Source organism: Varroa destructor, unplaced genomic scaffold (genome assembly GCF_002443255.2).
Source record: "Varroa destructor unplaced genomic scaffold, Vdes_3.0 BEIS01000007.1, whole genome shotgun sequence".
Lineage (NCBI taxonomy): Eukaryota > Metazoa > Arthropoda > Arachnida > Mesostigmata > Varroidae > Varroa > Varroa destructor.
Window position 1 is genome coordinate 18,510,108 of NW_019211460.1, and position 22,825 is coordinate 18,532,932.

Consider the following 22,825-nt stretch of genomic DNA (forward strand, 5'->3'; position numbering starts at 1 on the left):
ATATATGCGCGGATCAACTTAAGCAGTTGATACGGCAAAAGCCTAATTATCGTCATCATTAGCGCCGAGAGCAGCATCGCTATTACCAGCCAGGTACCATCCGCGACGACACGCACAATATAACAAAGTGAAACGTTTGATTGCTGCCAATTTCAAATCTTCTTCTGGTCTTCTTCTTGCCTTTCTGTTCGACCCTCTTCGATCGTTTCTTGAATCCTACGGTTGCCATGCAGCTACTACAGTACATTCATCTTCAACAGCATCAACGTTTCTTCGCGCTTTGACGACACCGTCTGCCCATAGCATGACCTCTTCGTGGCCGCCGGCCGCATTACTACAAAGTTTCGAAATAGTCGAATAGTGCAAATCGCAGTATGGGCAATGGTTGCCTTGCGTGTGGTAGCGACAGCTACATTAGTGGCAAATACAAGTCATAATAATAAAAGTCACAACTTGTATGTACATACATACGTACATAAGTTAGCCACCGTTGCAGCAGATGAAGCGAACTGATAGAACAGCGTCAGAGGAGTAGTCAGACGATCATATCGATACGTACATCCATATAGAATGCTTAGTATGGAGATACAGGGACCCAGCTACGATAATCGTGGCCGCTAGCACCAGAATGTGGTCGATTATGTTTCGTGCTTCGCTGTTCATTTTGAGCGAATTTGTTCGTACCGATCCGCAGTCGCCGTCCTATCACATCGAGCGCAATTGACAGTTTGGCAGGGAACAGGAATAACATAATATTGTGCAATTTTGAGAAACAACCGTCAGCAACAGCAAAACGATCGACGGAGATGGCACGTCGTGACTGCTACGACATGTGCAGGCTCTTCTTCGATCAGGGTCAGGATTAATGTTTTGGACAATCTCGTGACGAACTTTATTTTTTGTCGCTTATTTGTACCAGCTCGTGAACAGCGGGACGTGCGACTAAGTTCAAGATCATGGTCAAGTCGTATTTGGTTATGTGGCCAGATAAATTGCTATACACATTTTCGATTTACCTAAGTTCCCGCTGCTGTCGCTGCCGCGGTAACTGATAAATTTTCCTTCTTTAGTTTTTGTTATTTCTTAAAAATGTTGTGTTTATTTACCATTGATGTACTGTAGATCTACACGCAAGCTAGCATTAGTTTGAATTCCTATTATATTTATTGCAAAATTGATTATGGTCCTTGTGGGGGTTGATGTATCATTTCTGTGCTTTTTTTTCCTGTTTGTGATTGATATTGTGCATAAGAAAAAAAAACTGTTAAACTGTAGACAATAAGGATAGCCTTTAGTTTTTTTCTTTTTACTAAAAATCCATTCTACAGTTGAGTTACGATGATAAATCAACAATTGACACAGGGAGCATCGTGCTCTGCGACACAGAACGTTCTGGATGACAAAAAGAGACCTAATTCATGGACAATCATCTGTCATCTGGAGAGGTTTTCTTTACGAATAGCTTTCTCGCCAAACTGTTATAGCCAGTGACTAAGCAAGCTTTCAAGGGTCAGTCCAATTGATTAACTATGGCCAGTCTACGGAACAGTTGGACGCCTATGACGCATGCGCTACTTCTAATCAAAACCTATTAGGACTAGATAGCCTATTAACAGTAACAAACTATCGTCAAGAAAGACAGCCAAAGTAGAGAAACTAGCGAACCTCGTACAACACTGCGCTACGTACAAAACAGATGATCGGCACCGCTATTCGTTAACACCGATTGGCATCGGACGCTTATCATTGTCCTAAATGATGATTAAGTACTTAACAATCGAGATGATGGTAATAATAATATATTATAGCTCATAATCGAAGCCTTCTGACGAACTGGTTCTTCCTCTACTAGACGGGAAGACTGTTTAGGTGATATATCGTCAGATGAAATTAAGATTTTACAGCCACGGTCAATAGCGGCTGCATTATAGTAAATGACCTCTAACCGTTGGCTGATCAACATATCGTGTATATGCATAGACCTAGTTGTTTTAATGCGGCTGGTCACGTTAGAGAAGTTTGAGAAAGTTACAATTATATCGTTGTTGTATAAACGACGCCAGAGTCCCTTCTTGGCCCGATACCGCATCTGCGTGCTAATGTAGCTAATGCAAAAGCTATGTTAACTTAACGCGCCCAATATAAACAATAACAGAAGGAGTCCTATAACAGCCATCAATGCAGTAGAGAATATATAGTGGTTAGTGGATTTCAGTTAGCGATCTAGTCGATTCCAAAGCAGTATAAATGTATGACGACAATATTCAAATCGTTCCCGACGAGTAACATCCTTTGTACAAAATCGACTTTATTGACTTTTGGCCTGATACATTGTTAGGCTACCTCTCATTAATAATATAAGCCTCACTTGAATGCTCAGGCAGTGACGAAGTGCGGCGGTGACGAAGTGCAGCAGTAACGAACCCCAATTAACTTTAGGGAAAAGATATACGGGCTAAATCGATATAGAAGCCTAAATGCGAATTATAACAACAATCACCAGCAATAAACATATCTATAGAACTAGATCAGATAGAGATTAGTTTCAAGTCACCTTGTTATCTGTCATGGGAGCACATTACTACTCAAGTACATAGGTTGCTGGATAGATTATTAGCTTAGTCCAAATGTTAAACATACTCTTTTGAGTTTACCTAGAACACGCTGTTATTTTGGGCAAGCAGGTATACGGCCGTCCTCGATGGCGCTGTTTTTTTACAGAATTGCAATGTTGTTGTTATCTAGCATATGATAACAATTATGTGAGTAACTTCCTAATCTATCACTCATGTTATCATATATCTATTACTAATATTACTATAAGTCCAGCCAAATGGCAAAACACTAAATAAATATTGCTCATTCAGTGCTGTTGTACGAGTACAATCTGATCGCTTCGTTCAGAATCCAGACCAAAGGCCATTGCTTCACTAGGGAATGGACTGTATTGTTACTGTGATTTACAGCTGCTTTTATAAATACATATAAGTGTGACTGATATTATCGAGATATATGTATAATAGTTCTATATTTCACATGTCCAGAACCTCTCGATTTGAGCACGTTCAAGTTCATCGAACGACTGATAAGATGTAGGCTTACTGGACAAAAGTTACAGCCTAAGCCGATAGTTCATATCTGTTATAATATACAGATCTTACATGGACAAGTGTTAGCGCTATCTACGCCGGTGGATCAGCGGTGCTTGGCTTTCGCGTCTCCTAAGCTAAGGTGCAAACCAATTAACATAATTTTTTTTCTTTTATTCTATATAAGCATGTATATATTATACTTAAGGATGACATCGTCGCCTTTGATATAAATCATCTACCAGTGACGATTATCGCGTCGCTCCACGCTTTATGTATTCTTAAACAAACATATTTGCATATGTGACCCAATGCAGTTCACTGGCTGCCCTCAATGTTGTCCTCCTGCCTTCATCAATCGTTCAATAGGCCTGTCTGTTGATGAGTCCGTCGACGATGTCAACAGGTACGTATTTAGTCCCCAGCCTCTTATAGAAGAAGGTTACTTTTTGTTCGAGTTGTTTAGTCATAGAAATTTTGCTCGAAGACCTATTTTTTGTTGTCTTCACAGGAAGATTAGTTTTTACGCATTGCCCCTATAGTTTTAACTTCTCTCAATATATGTTTGCTTCAATTGGAGAAAGACAATAAAAAAATTTACGTTATCTTTAGCACACAATGGCCGTTTTCTTATATTTTTTTTTATCATACATACGACTACTATAAACAGCAGAACAGGCAACAAGTAGTGCTTGTATAAACTCAGTATCAATATTCTCTGTTGAAAGAAGAATTTACTCTAGAACAGGCAAAAATAACAGCAAATAAGTAAGTATTTACCTAAAGCCCAGGTAGCATTTTGCAGTTCCTGCTATTGAAATTTTCGGCGATTCAAGTGCTGGATACAAAGAAAAACTGTCAGAAGTGAACGTTTCCAAGAAAATTAGGCAAGCAAACTCTACTAAATATATAGACACTCTGTCTGATAATAAATGCGCCCGACGATAAAGGTACGCCTTGCAAGCATAAGATAAACATATTCACACCTACGTAACAAATTTTGGCTGTCTGAGCCGATAAAGGCCCAGAAAAGCCTGTTCGGGCCCGGATGATAACGATACAGACGGCAGAAATACTACATGCTGGCAGGGGTAAGGTAATAGGGGGGCTTAAATCAGCAGTTAGGTACAAACAGGACAGTGGAAAGTCACAGCCTCGTTCTTAGTTTCATTTACTGCGAGGCTGGAAGGACAGAAGTGACCAGCATCCTCTGGTAGACAACTGATTGATTGGAGTAATGAAAAGCCAGATAGGCACTCTTCGCTACAGAACAACAGCTTGGGGACGAAACGCTGTTTTAGGACAGTTCAACTGGTCTATCCCAGGTTCAGGGCTTCCTTCTCACTTTCATTTCCCATCCCGTTGGTTCCCAAAGGAACATACCGAGATGAGGAAATGTCTCTTTAGGGCTAACGAACCGCCGGCGGACAACAAATCAAGTAGCAAGTTCGATTATATAGAAGTGTAAAGCAGTTAACAGTGAAAGAAAACTAACCAACTTTAAAAAGGGCATCACCCCTTAAGCTTCTGCACTCCGAGAGCTGACCAGGCCTAGCTTTGGTTACCGGTAAACGGCGAATAAGAGAATGCACAAAGATGAACGAACACTGAAGGACCAGGTAAAAGACGGAGAACGAGAAGTTTAAAAAAAGCGCACTGACAATTACTGGCATCGCTCACGATTATCACCTGCACCGCCGCTATAAAACTAAAAGTATATGCTGTCAAAAGCGTACCCTGTAGTTCCAAATATTCGCGGGCTCGACGTATAGGCAACACATGTCGGGTGAGGGCTCAAAGGGAGGTTAAGACAGCGTGAGTTTGGCTGGGCTGGCAAGGGAGCATTGAAGTCAACAAGGGCTACACAGGGCAGAGCGCAAGCGAGGCGGACAGCAGCACCAAATACAGCTGGAGGTAACTGAATTCGTTTGGTTTGTCTTGTTGATAGATTGCACACATGATTGCCGCTACTGCAACTGCCGTCTCTATTTTCATTTCTAAGCCTCCACCTTCGGCCTTTAAGCCGGACCCAAAACACGCTGTCTCTAAACGACGCGCTCTGGGAGTAATGCCATAGTCAAGCTCAGTAAGCTGGAGCATCATTCTGTACCCTTCAACTAAACACGCTGGCGTCGTCGTCACAGTCCGTATACTGCTTCCCTTCCCTTTCTTCTCTTTATTTCACTTCCTTTAGTATTTTTTTTATTGAAGTCATCCTGCTCCACAGGAAAAGTGGGTGATATTTTTTCACCCGTCAGAATTTCCAACATTGGAATGGCCTGTATTTCGGCGTGCTTCGCATAGGTATTCGGACAGATGCAAAAATTCCCTGCTTTATCAAGCCCGTTTGGTCCTAATTTAGGCTATGACTTGCTCTATTTACCAATGCTTCCGCTGAGAATAGTAGTGCCCCATGCGTCGAACACGCCAGCCGTTTCTCGCTAATTTGGCCGAACCCTTTGCCTCGAATGTGCGCAGTGTAGCGTGTCTCATGTAACTTGTTCCTGCAGTCCCAATGGCCCCTCTAAGACCTTTCAGACGGTTGATAGTCATTTTGTGTATAGTTATCTACGTTTCTTTTTGATAGTATCGGTAATAGCAACAGCGGACTCTGAGATAGTCTTTCTCGACTCGACCTTCGTCAGGGTTCGAGCCACGCCGCAAAAAAACGCGTAGAACCCTTCAGGATACTGGCGACTAGCACAACAATCGGCTAACGAACTGACTCCTAGTTTAGCTGAGTTCTTATATTGTACGAACCAGCCAGCCTCTAGGACTGACTTCTATTTCAAGAAAAGAAAATGAGATGATCAGACTGTAAAAATTAACCGGCTCTCAAACAATCGAGAGGCTACGAGGCGTAACAAACATAGCAGTGTGATCAAATGCTATCAAGCAATAATGGTATAAAATTAATCGTTTAAGATATAACACAATCCACTTATATATAATAAAAATAACCGATTAAATTATATTCAGGTTTCACACGTATTTAGTCTTGTATACCTTTTATAATTTAAGTAACCCATTTTCCCTTGCTACTCGCAGCTTCACTATTTTACCTATCCCACCCACTAAAGTCATTTCCTAATAATATTTTGATAAAAATGATAGAACTTAATGCTAGCGTGGGGTCTGAAGGGAAAGTGAATGCAGTTCCTTTGAGATGCATACCGTTAACGCTAGTGACACTAGCCTTTTACCGCTCGAGCCTTCACATGCCGACAATTAGCAACCAACATCTTGGGAAGAACATGATCTGCTGCAGTGATGAAGTCACAATCTATCTTCTCTCATAATAGGTCAATGTACACAACAACAACTATAACAAATCACGCCTATGAGTTACGATGTATAGATACTATAACTGTGGATCTAGCAATCGAAGCACTGAGCACTCGTCTTTGGCATCGCATATGCCAAAGCTTGTGGTCAAGATGTCCTGCGAATGCTCCAATGCCAGGCAAATAAACTCACGGTGATATTTAAGATGTACATACATTGAGAGCTGATTCCGTTGACCATTGGGGCCTCGCAGGGTCGTGTTCCCATCGGAGATCGCTGAGTGAAATCAGGAAAATTAAAAACGAAGAACTTATTACGAACTTTTGCCATTGTTGAACTGCTAAATGAAAGAACCATCCACTCATCACTAAAGTTCTATTTATACGATACCCGTAGCTTTGTTTGTTATTCATTATTTGGCTCTCTCATCTCCACTAACTGCTAGGCGCTACCTCTTGGGGGTGGACACGCCATGACGCTGTCATAAGGGGGAAGGAAACACAGTTTTCGAAATCATTGTTGACTATCGTGCCATAGCAATAACAGGATCCCTTATCCAATCTAAAGTAGTTCTGATTATTTAATTACACTAACAAACGTCGAGCAAAACCCTTATGCCGTATATATTTAATTTAGTATTTGAAGCGAAGACCATTTTTCGGTCACCCCAACTGACTTTCGTTTGCCTCGGGAAATCAATTTCTTTCGAATAACTTGTTATATCGTCTATTAGCACGTGCAAGCATATGTACCTCATTATCGGGGCCGTGGTCTATTTTTCAAAACGGCTGCCATGAAAAGCTTATTACTGATTGTGTCCAGTTGCCGATCAATAAAACCCACGCTGCATATAGTTCGTCGGCGTTAGAAACCGATTTTGAGGCTTCTATTGCAGACGCTAAGCTTGTGTAGGTGCTACCGGTATTGAGTTTGAGCGTCACAATGGTTGCTTCGGCTAGCAATGCCATCACATCGTTTGAGATCCTCGTGAAGCTTCCCGTTCCTCATCTTTGCTTCTCCCATCGTTTTCGTCTTCTCAAAATCGTAGCCAAAACCGGCCAGACCAATCGATTGTGTCGGTTTGACAATGTGTACATAGGTAAGACCTCATGTATTTTGCAGGGGCGCTTCGCCGCTGTGTTCCACGTGGGTTCAACTTCATCACGCAAAATTTCTCTCCGTTTCGCCTGTCACTCGTCTTGCGTACGGCCCTTGAATGTGTAAGTGTGTTCCGGATGGAAGGTGGGACGTTCTGCGATTGAGAGCCCGAATCTGTAGCCAGGCACCCAGCCAAACACAGAGGCAGGATTGTTCGTTGAGATACCTATTTTCATGCAAATGAAATGGCGTAGACTGCTCCTACACCTCGATGGCGAATTGTGTGCCGACTTGTAATCGGCTCTCATAGGGCTTAACTGCTGCCGCAGCTGCGGCTGCTGTTGCCACTGCCGACCTCGAGGAATGAGTCCGGACTAAAGACCAAACCATGGAACATACCGGGGACTAGCGCACGTACAAGCAATCGTATGTTTGTATTCAAGGGAACGGCGATGGATCGTGTCGGCAGCTGTAAGAAGCAAGGAGTACATGGGCGCGCATGCTGGTAAGGACACATGCTTTGAGTCAACATCCTTCAAACAAAGAAGATCCAATCGCGGCATTTGTATGAGAGAACAGCTTGACAGTCGCAAAATTACCACTGATAATCCAAACCAGTTTTCAGGCACAACAGTACAAGGCTTGTAACTGTGTTAGAAGTCGCGTATTTCAAACTCCTGAAAAGGATCTGTATGAACGGTTCTTAAAGGTGATAATAAGCTTAAGGACCAATAATGTATGTTGCATTATTATACTCCGCTTATTGAAAACGACTTGAACTATTCAAAGTATTCTGAATGAAATAAGAAAAAAATGAAATGAAAGAGAGAAGGCGAGAGAGAGATTCGACTTCGTATGTAACTTAGGGAGGCTTGCTTCCTCGATGGATGGAAATTCTACCAATACATTGTATCGTGCAGTAAGAATATTGAACCTGCTGAACGACTAGCGCTTTAACTAAACTTATAACTCAGTCATTTATTTTTCTATTATATCGCACACGCTATGTCCTCCAAGCACCCCCCGACGATTCCCGTACCGAACTTCTATGATGTTATACGGCAGTACTTAACGTAAACGTGACTGCACACGATGTAACTATGACTAGAATCGAATTCGGCATCAACTGGGTTAATTGCTGCACTTATTTTTGCGTATCCTTATCGTTGTTACTGTTAATTGAACAGTAGAAGAATGTTGGTCATATTATTGGTTACTGTTTGACTGTCGATGAAAATCGAGCAAATACGAGGCCGATTTTTTGTGTCATTCTGTTCGAAAATGTTCTTGTCTGTCGATCATTTGAATTAATAGCCAGTTATAACAAATCGTGTGTTTCGAATAGATCCGTCAAGACTTTTCTAAGCTTCTGGAATGCGTAACACGCACTGGAAACAGCGATTGCGACTTCCGAAGGCTAAATACTGAGCTAACTTTTCTCTCATTGAAAGTTTTCAATTGTACGCTTGTGATCTGATCATGCACCTCAATATTAAGGACCCTCTTATAGTGACGCCATTATTATTTGGTGACAGTCCTCTGCTTTTTTATATGCTTTTTATGCATATTTTACAACATCAGTTAGCGCCGGACGATTGATAAGAGTGCAAGGATCATTTAGCTTTCCTACGGGATTTTTCAAGAAAACTCACAGGTATCCATCAGCGACACAAGAAGAAATTGCAGAGGCATTATGCGATGAAATTGAGGACCATGATTAAGCTTTCTGCGCTAGTCACAACCGCCGCATTCGATATTTGTTATCCAACAAACATTGAGCGACGCTCCTGAGTAAACTGCGAAAGACTATGAGTGAATTTATTCTCGTTATTTTTGTCGTTGTTGTCATCGTTACGGTCGCAGGCCTCAACAGACAATCTAGAGTTTTGCTTTGAAGCAGATCTTAACGAGAGGATGATAAAGGCATAGGCCAAGAGATCGCCCGGGAATATCCTAGAAAATAGAACTCAGTCTTCTTTTAGCGGATCCTACTGACTAGGTATGTCGAAAACAAACACCCGTGAAACATAATAGAATAGATAACAGTAAACTAGCACTGCCGATGCAGAAGGAGAAATTGGTCAAAGAGGCAAGTGCCCCTTAATTCGTTTACTTTGCTTCTCATTTGAGCGAATATCAACCGTGCGATTAAGGCCGTGACAGGTCTACAGGATCTATTGGAGTCGTTCCTGCCCCAATCTACGCCTGGAAGCTAGTCTGCATTTAACTTAATACATTTTAATTTAATAAAATATTAAAAATTTATAAATTATAAACATTTAAGCATAGATATCCTTTGAAAACAAAAATTTTTAATTTAGATAAAACAAGCTGAAGCAGATTTTTATTGCAGTATCAGATCTTTACTAAAATTTCAATGTCATTTTTCATGATCAGACTTTTAAGTGCTTAAAAGTCATATATTACTAGATAAATATTTTAACATATTTTATCCTTTTTGCGGCCGGAACCGTCTCCGCTATCCGCAGCATCAATGTCAGGATCACAATCATCAGTAGCAGCGTCACTGGCATGTTCTTTACCTGAAATTGTTAGTTTTTAGGAAAAGCAAAAATGTCCAGGGCTGAGCGAAGGTGAGCGGGATAGACATTGACCATTTTCCAGATTTTCCTAATTCCACATTGTGCGTTTATTACACACAAACAGATATGTGTAGCCATTCATTTTGGAACGGCTTGTGAAGATCTGTCATGTATCAGAAATACGACGTCGTTTTGCCCTCTAAACCCCTCGGTCTTGTAAAAAACTAAACTATGAAAATAGGAAATTCTGGCTTCGCATTTGTATGAGATTATAATGCATTAGTTTTGCATGTTTGTTTATATGATGACTTTTGGCGGAATTACGATACGCATCATTACGACACAGTATGAATACGCCCACTGTATTCATACAATGGTATAAATACGGTGGCAGCAGTCAACGAACGTCGAAGTATGTTACTATAGAGATAGATTACACTATTTTGACTAAAAAAGAAAAGACAATATATGATAGAAACATTATGGAATATATATATATATATGTCAAAATGTGTAAATATGCACACATACAAAGCCGCTCATCTGTTAACTTTGTTATTGTAAGGAAATCAAATTAAGAGATTGCTGATGTGGGAAGGTAATTAGCGCCCGTAAGAAGCAACACTCTTCCTTTGGGAATAACGCGGCTTGGCAAATTCCTTCAAATTGGAGCAGAAGCCATCCATCGAAGCGAAAATCCTTCCCAGCTGGTTATCGGGGTTGTGATGGGCTTACACGCTCTGAAGAATCACCGTCAAGATGAAAGATGCCAGCGAAGGCTTAAAGTCTTAATGAAAGAAGGAGAGGAACTACTAGATGGTTGAAACACCAGCCGCCTGGTGTAGATCGCACGTCAACGCTGCGTGGACGAACGATTTTTTCGCTGACTAATGTAAGTTCAAAAGCGCGGCCATGGTGAGTCCTGGAGGAATGCTCGTTAACATCTGAATATCGAAGGTATTGCACCGGTCCGTGGCGTGGATGGGGCAGTGTTTTTAGAAGTATCATTTTAAAGATTTGTAATTAAGGATATCAAATCTCTGCACGGCCACCTATGTTTATTCTAAGTCTGCACTGAGCCTGAATTATAGATCGCTATTAGTTTATTTGGTAAATCATGTCTGATTTATTAGAACATGGTCGCACCTTTCCTGAATGAGTCAGTGGACTGACTAGGGAACGCATTTGGCGTTGAAATGCTGGCAACACACAACTGTTTTCATTTTTGTAGATTTTACGGGGCCGTCATCAAGAGAAGATAGTCCTCAAGGATCTAGTTATTGTTATCCTTTCAGTTGTCACATATGTGTGCATATACATGGGTTCCGAACTTTTTTCTACACTGAAATCGCTACACTCTATGAACGCTAAATTATACTTAAAATAGCCATTCAGTCCATGTGCGCTAGATATCCCAGCCAAAATTGCATTTTTTTTTTTTTTTTTGTTCTATGGCTTCTGACTTGTCAATTGTCCTCTCGTTTGTTCGCTTGGCGGAAATGGTGCTAATAAATGCATTGTGTTGTAGCTCCGATTCTATTGCGCTCAACAGCTGCTCTTTTCCGACACAAAGCAAAGTATGTCTTCGTCCGATTTCGAGCCTAAAAACCGCTTTACGTATCCGAAAGTTTAGTCGACAACGTATTGCCGCTACCCTATCATGGAGAACCTAGATACCTTTCAGGAAATTATGAGGATATCACCATTAGCTGCCGCTCCTTAGACAAATCGCCATTCACAGGTGCCTCAGATGACGACAACACATGCAGAGGCAAAATAACATAATAATATAGCGTTATTATAGTTGCGCGTTGTGCTTTATCGCAACAAGTGCGTTTACTGAAAAGCCGCTCCGTCGGCCTGTTTACCGGCTACACGATAATGCATGGCTAATTCAATGGGCTCATATACAGAAATCGGGCACGGCAGATATTAGGGTTTCTGTTTAATATCTTTAAGTACTGGCTGTAATGATAATTCCATTAGTCCTCTCTATTCTTTGGCCAGATCACATAAGGAAAGCGACCAGAGTGTCGTCTTCATTTCGTGCTCGGAACAAGCAACGAGCGGCCAAAGTGGCACAGATATTTCTGTCATATGGGCCCGTTTTGTCACCGTTTCGTGGTCGGCACGATCAACTCCTCTTTCGCGAAGCTGACTGACGAGGTGGACGTATCGCGGCAGCTATGCGCTATATAGTCGTTACATGGCCCTAGGCTGTCGCACCGGTGCGAAGGAAGCTAGTCGTACGACGGCAACAACAGCTACTTGCACATCATCCAAGGTAGGCCTAAAAGAGGCGGAAGCCCTAACTTAGTGATATAAAAGGGTAAAGTAGAAATCAGTTATATAGCATATGAGCACTTAATGTTATTATTAGTTATTATTTAGTGGTCTTATTCAGTAATTATGATGGCCATAGTTGCTGATCGAAGACCAGACGTCATTAGATGATTTGCCACGGTAGAGAAACAACAACAAAAGAGGCCTTCCAAGTGGCAAAATGTAACTGCTTCAAATTCTTGATGTCCGGTACCGCCATTGCTTTTGTAAATGGCTAGTATTACTGCAATCGCTATTAGTTACTACTGTTACAACCAGTACGATACGACTAATGAAGACCAAATAGGCACGCAATTGTGAACAGTAATTAGGCCGTAGGGTACGCACGTTGACCACGCGCGAGTCTGAGTCGGCTGTATGTGCTGTCCTATCTACCCGCCAAACTAGCCAGCTAATCAGCTACCTGAAGCCTGCGGTCACCCTCATTCTCCACACCTCCTTCCTTCTGAATTTTTATCAGTAATGGATAATCATGCACTGGTTTTCCAACACAAACACAGCTCAATGTAGACATCAACAGACCACTACTTTGGTGCAGATTCATAACGACAATCCAATTATGCCCAACTAGATAAATAGTATGGATGTATAACATGTATATATATAATGTTTTCACTCTTCATTATTATCTGGACATTTCCCTTTTTTCCATTTGTCTCTACCCAATGTTCGTTTTCCCTGATCGAATCGAATCGAAAAGACTGTTGCATGCATCCTCTTCCTCCCAACCCCACCACGTTCCGTCCGTCGTATTGCTAATGTTTGGTGGCCTAGTTCGGAAGGTACCTTATATATTCGTTGCAGATCCACAATTTTATGTATAAAATTGATGTAATGGACACCCCTCCTTGTCATGTTGGCCGACCGAGATAGGTATCGACTGAATTATGCTCCGAATGCTGAATTTCACTCGCCATTGGTCCTATTGCCACACAGCCATGTAGCAGACAATTGGCTAAACTATATATGTTAGATCACAACTATACAGGTATTCTATATTATACGCTTGATCGTTGTATGAGCGTATATTTCACGAGTGCTCGTACGAATCTTCTCCTGGCCAATATTATGATGACGTAATTGTATATAGCAGCTCTACCAGCAATTTGGGTGGCTAGTCTAAGCTTCTTCAAAGGTACTGTTGCACAGAGACGAATTCGACAACGAGGGTTTCACAGCTTGCATGAAGAAAAGTGCGTGCGATAATTATAGCACATATAATGTAGTCCTATAAGCGGTAGTCGTATCGAAACTGGTAAACTAGATGAGGCAACGGTAGCGCACGGTACCGTCAAGTTGGATCTCATGTGGGCCGACGATAGAATCCTGTCAGTCAGAGCGACATCTTATACTGCGTCTGTCATTATTGTAGCCAGTGTTAGCGTGTGTCGGTCACGCGACACGCTGCCTCCAGCATGAGACGTCGCTCACAGTAGCTGTACCGTCATTTATAGGCATATATCAACGTTGATTTAATAGCGAGAAGCTCGGCTAAGAGCCACAACTGCCATCATCATAAGATACATATGTGAAAGTTGGTAAAATTAGGAGATGGCAACAAATATCATAGCACCACTCTACAGCGTATACAAACAGCGTTGCCTTTATAGTTTTCGGCCCCTTCAAAGCCGCGTTCGAGTGCAACACGCTTGACAACGATGCCGCTAGAGGAGGGTTTAACAGTAGAGGCCGTGACGTCGCTATCCTTGGGGTGGGGAGTGGTGGCAGTACAAACTCATTTTAGTAACGCGGTTGTCGATGGACACGCGATAACCGTCCATAAGAATGATCTTCGGCGTCAACTAGAAACAGCAGTAGCGACATCCAGGGGGCTACGTTCAATGACGGCTTAGAAATGATGAAACGACGAGTAAGTGTCACCGAAAAGCGATAAAGCGACGATGGTGACATTTCTGAACGCACCTAATCGGTCCGTTGCGAGGACGCGATAAACGCTCAGGTAGAAAAGAAACGTGACAAGCAGACGAGTTGTCTGCTGTCGATCTCCGGGTGTCGGCTGCTTGTTAGCATAGACCAACACATCCAAACTCACACATACCGACAAGCTTGAAACTCGTAGCGACTGCTGGCGCGTGACTCCGTTCAGGCACTAGGGAGTGTAATGCGGTCATCATCGTCAAGATAAAGACGACAAGGATGGGTTGGAAAAAAAGTCCTGTCTAATATGTTACGTTCATTCGCTCGACTAACAGAGTTCGATTCGGAACGGTCAGCCATTTAAGACTGGGCGAGAAAACATGATACTCATGGTCCGTCGGAAATGGCGAACGTTTGCACCGCAGCTCGCATGTCTACTGGTCACGTCACTGAGATTTACAGTCGATAGAACGAACGCGTTGAGACATACACACACCTATACATATTTGCAAAGGAACGAAGTTGGTCCTTTTTTTTTTCACCTTTCCCACAAGTGTCACACATAGTGTTAGCAGTGGAATCTCTACTGATATCGCACCCAGTTAGCGGTACCTGCCATTAAGGCTTGTCCTATTCTCGCTGACGAATTATATTGAATAGTATCGCGTCGATTTTAACTAGCTTATAGTTATTGGAGATTCTAAGGTCTTAGTTGAAAATCTGCAGATATTGAGATTGATACGTCTAGTCTCAATTCACAATAACCTATAATTGTCGCAACTTGACTTTTCTAACCGACCTACTTGCTCCCTAAAGCACGACATAATACACCTTTATATAAGGTGTATTATGTCGTGCTTTATATACAAGGGAAGCGTATGTCATTGGGTTTAGTTTCCATTTCTATAATTCGCTTGATATAAAACAAATTTTAATTACAATCTTCTACAAGGCGGTCACTGCTTGGTTTCAGTGGGTATCCTCATGTACCAGGCGTAGCATTAACTATTTTGGAATGTCTCGAAATTGATACCGTAAACGCGCTGATCGTTGTAGCCTTGGTTTTGCAAATAAAAAATCATTTTAAGCACGTCGAAAATATTACCAATAAAGGAATATATATTTTATTTTATTCGAAGATCTTAGTAGATGATGACGCTTGTAGGTCTTCCTCAAATCCAAACAAATCATAGCCAGACGCTTCACAGCCCTTCGCATTGATATGTATTATTAATACATAGATCCTAAACTATTTTTAACTATATTAGTGCATTTTTCGCTGTCGGAGCAGGCTATCATCAATCAACATTACGGAACTACTCCCCTCGATACACCACAGCTCTAAAATCCTCCGGCCTATTCGTGCAGAAACTCTTAGACCCTTCGTTCTGCCAAACTCAGTCAACAGGCCACACAACTTCGTTGATTTGCCCGGTCATGCCTAAAGGACTTGATGAGGATAGGTCCTGCTGTGGACTGGTTACATCTCATCCGCAATTCTGAACCGTGGCAGGGCAATACTTGCTTCTCAAAGATCGTACTATGGATGAACACATAGGTAGATTGAATTATGGTGTAGTAGATGAAAAAGCGATACTTCCTTGTCATAAATGCAGAAAATGGCTATGGCATGCACTACTGAGGGTCAGAGAATTCTCATGTTGGTCAATACTAGACACTTTCCACAGCCAATGTAAGAGTCATATCGGCAAATGCACCGCTGTGGTGCTTGGTGCTGCGGTGCCATCAAGAGTTCTCGAAGCAAAAGCACAAGGTGCCACATACTGAGATATTATGGAGCGATTCGTGGTGCAACAAACCCATTTTTTTGATGTATTCAAAATCCGTTGGTTCCCTTTATAGTTCACCTCCATTAACAACAGCTAGGACTTCTGTCAAACAAAAACGGAGGAAACTAAACCTCCTAAACTGTTGTCGAGTTCAAATTGTTGTTCGTATCATAAGAAATCGAATTCCACGAAAAAATTTCCTCTCTTGATTGGGGACTAGCAGACAGGACAGAACAGGGCTAGGAGCAAATGACAGGATATCGAATGTGGTCGCAGCTGACAATGATTTGCAATATGGACACCTAAGGAAGCGAGATGGACTCGATTTGACCAAACCCGTTTTGCTAATTCAATTGCCGACAGCATAAACCATTTGAGAATAGTATGACCCTATTCTGCCAACCGGCGAGAAGCCCCGAGCTATATCTTGCCGTGGGGTTTTTTCAATCTAACTTGGTTGACTGGGTCGGATAGGGAGGCCAAATACAGCTGAAATAGGATAAAGCTTGGACAAATGTGGTGACGATGACAGCTCTCGGTAAATTAAGGAGGTCAGTGCTCTTTAATGCTTAATGACGAAACACTATTTGATAGTCAAGTCCTTAAGAGGAGAATGGTGTTTACCACCTGGATCGTTTCGGCACTCCTTTCGTGTCATGCAGGCGGCATGCCTAACCAGAGAAATGGAATATGTATGCTTCGAATCAAATTTTCTATAGGTAGTATTCATAGAACAAAGTATTTCTTGAGTAAATTAAAGGCTCGTTTTAGCTAAGCAGAACAGAGACATGTATACCGAATACTTTGCAAATATACCATTTAACAGTTAAGTTCAACCTAGAGCTTTCCGACCTAGAGTGTCAGCTTTCCTCAATACCCTTCTCTTAGGATGCGTGATTTATTTAAATCTAAGTACCGTATTCTTTAAACGTGTTTTGTTTTGAGGCTGTTTTTATTTTCTGGTTTGGGGAAAAGGACTTTCAAAAAGAAATTTCCACCAATTGTGGCCTTCAGAGCTTTATGCTTCTAATACCCAAAGCCTAGCACCAAGAGTATCGGTGGCATGGTACCAATGGTACGTATGTAACGAGAAAGAGGAGGCCACGAGAAATAGCCCTATTGATTTTCGGGATCGGGATTTCGGGAACGACTGCAACGAAGTGTAGTCGTTAATGAGTGTTATGTAGACGCATCAAGTCACACGCGGTCACCGTTGCTCTCCTAAAGAAAGAAGAAGTTAATGCAATTGGCTGACTGGTCACAGAAGTAACGGTAACAGTCCTGGCAGTTTCAAACTATACGACCAAGAGCTAACTTGCCTCTTCTAGCCGGAGATCGGCAAATTGTCCAACTAAAAGAAAAAAAAAGCCCAAAACATATCCGGGCTTTTCTGCATGGACAACACTTTTGGCAGTCTTTTGTGAAAATTACGAGCAGACGATGGTAGGGCAGTGCGCTATTTGCCACGTCTTATACGCCCCACTTCACTGTTCAGCCTAATTGAGTTATATCAGTTCGATTTGCTCGGTTTGCTTCAGTAGAATTAAGGGCTGAGTCTTTGAGTCGTTCAAGTCAACGGGTGTCGACATGCGGCGTTGAGATCTGATTAATTTTCTCTTTTTCAAACACGTGTGAGGGGCGATTGTTTTTGTAAATGACATATTATGTCAATGAACTGCCTTTAAACTCAGACAGGTCTATTTGTATATTTATTGCGTTTCCTGCAATGCAGCTCGGCACAGTAACAAAAGGCCGCTAAATGGAAAGCGGAAAACTAACAACCGACAGAGATAAAAGAAAAAAACAATACCTGTTCTCCGTATGCGATTTTTATTGTACTGAAATAAAGCAACTGGTCGATACTGTAACCGCGTTAGAACACCGTTTGAGCATGTCTAATGCTATATAAATCCTTAGTGCCGGTTCATGTCTTTTATCCATGTTTCTTATTGCCAAAGTGAGCGTAATCTATCATGTATCTATTACGATGTCACTAAACATAAGTGCACATAATCACGGCCAAAGACGTATGAGTATGCCATTACTCTTGTACATATTATCAGTGAACAATTTCTGTTCATCAGAGCACAATGTATATCTATACATATAAACAGGGACTTACGTATGTTGTTGATGCGAAGTCTGGGCGGTAGTGGGTCCTGCCATGCGGCATAGACGCCGGGACGAACCATATTTCCGAACATCAACGTCGTCGCTAAGGTCACGTTAATCAGACTGAAGAGCAGAGTCTGATTATTGAACGTTTGGACGTGGTGAGCCTTCATTGCGACAGTTGGCGTGATCTCAACGCTGGGAAGGTTACAAGTGATGGTGCAGGACTTATTGGTTTTTTGTCCTGTATATGTTCGCCTATAGAACAGATACCAAACCTTTCCCGGTTGTTCGAGGGATCCCAGCGCGAGTTTCAGGGGCCGCCGTAAAAGGCAAAACCACTCGATGGCGTCTCGCCCTCGGCCTTGAGTTGTGCTGATCGCCGATTTTTCCTCACGTTGATCGAACAACGCTAATACCTCCAGCGAAGCCGATGATTTCGATGATGTTGCTAGTGGAGCGTATCTTCAGCCCAGATGTTGAACGAGACGACAGCTCCATCCAAGTAACCCCGGCGGCAACGTCACTCGTGACCATAGTGTCCTGTTAAAATTAAATAATAAGCAGTTATTTTACTTGTATAGTCGTAAAAAATCGAATATTTTTTTGCTTTCTAATCTATATATATATATTCTTTTTTTCTTTTTTTGCTGGTTTCACTGTCACCTAAAAGACTAAACTTTTAGTGGCAAGATTGCACAGCTATGGAACGATCGCATTGTAATTAGTTTAATAGTTTACAAGTTATTGTATGGTTTATTGCTAAAAATCACGTTTTTTTTTTCAATTTTTTATTGACAGTATTTCTATTACAAAGTTTTCGAATAGCGTGGAAAACAAGCTTTGAGCTGCGAGCTCTCGACAGTTGAAGCTGAGTTAATAAGCGGAAAGCTTGAGTTCACTTTTATGTTAACCCACTAGTATATTTCTGTAACGTGAAAAAGCTAATCTACTTATAATTATTATCAAAATACGTACATAAAATAACAAAAATGTAATAATAAATTACCTACTGAAATTATAATTATCGCAATTAGGCAACGATCACCCCTCATGTTAACGCATACTAGAAACATTGATAATTGCTCCAAAACGCTTGCTTTCGTTTTATTCCAGCAAAATATCGGGCAAGAATGCCCTTTGTGCCAAACGCCCAGTCTAATAATTCCCACATCGTATCCAGCGTGTCCCTAACGAGCACCGCTCGTCTGTTGGTAACGCTTAAGCTTACAATTTCGCGGGTCTCGTGAGCACGACAGGTCCCCCAACTTCAACACGCTGCTTTTTCTTTGTCCACTCGCTTTTATTCCGACAAATTACAAGACCCGCAGCTTGTAGTTCGTGCCTGCACGCTTACAAAGTTCGCTGAAGTAAGCCTGGTCCGCTAATGGGACACTTCCCGGCTTCCTGGTCTGTCTTGCACTACTTCTCTTCCGTATCGTCGAGCGGTCATGGGCGAAAAATCTAGTATTTTTTTAGCTCACAAAGACCGTCGAATATTCGTTCGCACATATTATGATCCTCGCAGACGTGTGTCAGGGGCACGGATGTGCTAACCCGCTGCCGATTGCGCAGTGAGCCTGATGTTTAGGTTTAAAGCCTGCATGTATTCTTTTACATTATCACACCTAGTTCATCAGCGTTCTCTATGATTCTAACTTGCTACGGCTAAAGTTTTAAAAGAAGCTCGAAACACTGGTGTATATGTAAGCAAAATCGTGGACATGCTTCAAAAATTCATCTGCATTTGAACTAAAGTGTATTTTAAAGTAAACCATAACAAAAAGCTCGTTTAGCTACGTACCTGACATACTATACAGTTCGGTATCAATTTAAGTATCTTATTGCGGTTTTGATCAAGACCTAGACCGAGTCTAGTATCCATTTCCCACTTTGCCCGCTATCAGCAACTTGTTATTTAGTAATGTGTTTTTTTCTCTTTACTTACTCTGCTCCGTCGAATGCATCAGCTGTATACGTAATCTTATCAGATCTGATTCAGGCTCACGCACCATTATGTCATCGTCGTCGGCAATATCAAAATCGTCACCATAACATTCAATAGCATTTAGCAAGATACAGCATTGTAACAGCAATCTGCTTACGGTAATAGCATCTTAAATATATTTCTTCGAAATGTTCTTCATTGCGCCACTACGACGGTTCGCATCAACGCAGTGGCGTTGAAACGGTGAACCGCGTTAGGTCCCTATATTACAGCGTATTCGGTCGTTTCGCTGGCGCGGTCGTATGCCGTAAGCTGACTTTGTTAGTCTTCATCGTTCGACGCTGTCCGTCTATATGGCTTCAAGCGTGGAGCTATGGACGGCTGTTCACAATCAAATCGAATGGATGATTTAGTCAACATTCACTAGATAGACAGATTTCCACCGTTCCAGTACGGGAACTTTAGAGTTGTCTGGGCATCATATGATACAGATGCATATGTCTAAACGGGTTTGTTTGTGTATTTTGTTTGGCGGGCTCTTTCCAGCGGCGACGTTGGTGCATCAGCTTCGATTATGGGAATGGCGATAGTGACAAAAGTCGTTTCTGGTTTCTGGAAGTATGTGAAAGTTATTAGATATGAAGGAACTGCAAGAAATTAAAAGAGGCGGAAATTCACTCATAGTAATTGGCCGATTGACTTTGTCTCAAAGGTTAAAAGGTCCTAAAGGTAATGACGAATGCTCACATAAAAAACCTAAAGGAAGACCTTAAAAGGTAATACGTGTAAGGTGTGAAAAACTGGAAGCTTTTTAAAAGTTACTACATTTAAGAGTTTATCATCGTTAAACTTGCCTAGGTCGTATAATAAATTTAAACAAAAAAGTATCGAAAAGCTGAGCATTTCCTTTTAAAAACAGAAAAAAGATCAGATGTAATAACATTTGATCGTGGTAGAAAGTTTCCCTGCGATTAGAAATTTAGCGAAATTGTTTGGTTTTTCGGCAACAAAAGCTGGCATAACCTTTATGTCTAAAAAATTTGCCAAATACAAAAAAGAGAAAGAGGCCCTACTAATTGCCTATTTTCTGCAATTTAGCTACTCTCAAATGCAACTAGTACAAGCTATAATATTTAAAAAATTTACCAAGCGGAAACAAAGATAAAGAAACCCTTCTCGAGTCTGGCCGCAATCTAGTTAAAAAAAAGTATGAGAGACGTTTATGTAAAGTAATATTACTACTTGTAGTCCATACGGCCGTATTCGGCAATATTATGTTTACCAAGCTAGCTAACCCCTATGACCCTAAGCCCGTATGGATTAGATAACATATTCTTCAAGGTCTAAACGCGCTATGGTAAACATAGTACAATCTTTTTAATTCTTCATAAGTATTAAATACATGTGGATTATGTTTCAAGAGCGATACCAATTAGCCAGCCATATATACGCCTATAAGATACAATGTTTGTGTAATGTTTTGAGCTTATTTGTGAGCTCTCATGTGTGATTCCCTTCAAGTGTTCAACATCTATAGCTAGCTAGCTAGCTAACCTTAGTGGACTTGTACACGTATCTCATCAAGATCATTTTTTCAGTTTGCATGGTGTTATTTGTCGGAAATAGTCATTGGATTCGAACAGCAAAAATAATAATAACAATAACTTAGACCCGTTTTTTCCTTACCCTTAATCTCATTGATTTAGTGTTGCGTTTTTCTCTTCGTTCTTCAACGACGATAATGCATGCCTTATCCTATTCAATCTTTGAGCATTGTAACAACACTATATATGTACGTCTAGTTGCCGCTAAAGGCACTGCTAATCTTGACACTGGACTTTCTCTGGGCGTTGAACCATTGCCGCTTGTGTTCCCCCATTCTTCCGAAGAACAAATCACTCCTGACGAGTGCCATCACTCGAAGTTCTGCTCGAGCACCCCGGCCAAAGCTTTATCAGTGCGTCTATGGAGAAGCCTCTACACCGCTATTTTATTCATTTGTTCATCGTATCTGTAGCCGTTGAAGTAGCAGAAATAACAGGGGCCGCCGCTATAGTGGTACAAGTAACTCGTCTTAGTTCTGTTTTGAAGCGGACGGCAGGGGCTGGCATCTGATTGGCATCATGACTATAATGGTACTGATAGCACAATGCTTGCTGACGAAGCACCCAGTCTCCCTTTTACCTATTGTGTTATCATGTCAAACGTCAAATGCAGGTAATAAATTGCATTCAAAGCGACGCGACGGTGAACATAACATCATGTATATCTCATATGGGAGTATGTTCAGCCCTGTTTGTGCAAAGAGTCATCACTACGAGGAACGGTAAGACCAGTAGCGTCCAAATTTGTTCGATCTTTCAATTCTTGTCTCGGGATCCTTTCGTGTGCCTCGTAAATGACTATATCGTAATATCGTTGCTTGCCCTCCTTAATACCTCACCAGTTTACGTTTGTTTCGCCGTTGACAGCAAACGAGCCGTTTCACTATCACCCGACATAGGGAGTCGCCACGACAGGTAAAAGGAAATAGAAAAAAAAATAGCATAGGTTATGTGATGCTATTTCAGCCGGTCGCCATGTTTTAGGTAAAAATTGGAACAGAAAAAAGCTACTTTATCCGAAAGGCAATCACAGTCATGGGACGGAAGGAACAAATGTGCATCGAAAAGTATGTGTTGTCGATGGTGTTGTTATAAAAGTGTGTTTTTCAAGGAAAACACTCTGAGCCATCTAAGT

The 22,825-nt window shown here is 41.5% G+C and overlaps 1 protein-coding gene across 16 annotated transcripts in view; it reads right to left on the minus strand.

The window, feature by feature from the left end:
- Positions 1-22,825, minus strand: part of LOC111253805 (semaphorin-1A-like) — a 191,223-nt gene that overhangs the window by 29,271 nt on the left and 139,127 nt on the right. For 7 of the 16 annotated variants that reach the window (XM_086976029.1, XM_022813817.2, XM_086976028.1 and 4 more), the window contains 2 exons: positions 20,087-20,698; positions 18,149-18,681 (listed from right to left, as the gene is read on the minus strand). In XM_086976029.1, coding sequence (XP_086832155.1) covers positions 18,149-18,311 — 163 coding nt within the window. In that variant the 5' untranslated portion in view covers positions 18,312-18,681; positions 20,087-20,698. Of the gene's footprint in view, positions 1-6,589; positions 6,651-18,148; positions 18,682-19,369; positions 19,719-20,086; positions 20,699-21,232; positions 21,756-22,825 lie in introns of those variants that run through there. The other 9 variants (XM_086976034.1, XM_022813820.2, XM_022813823.2 and 6 more) reach the window with 4 other exon arrangements.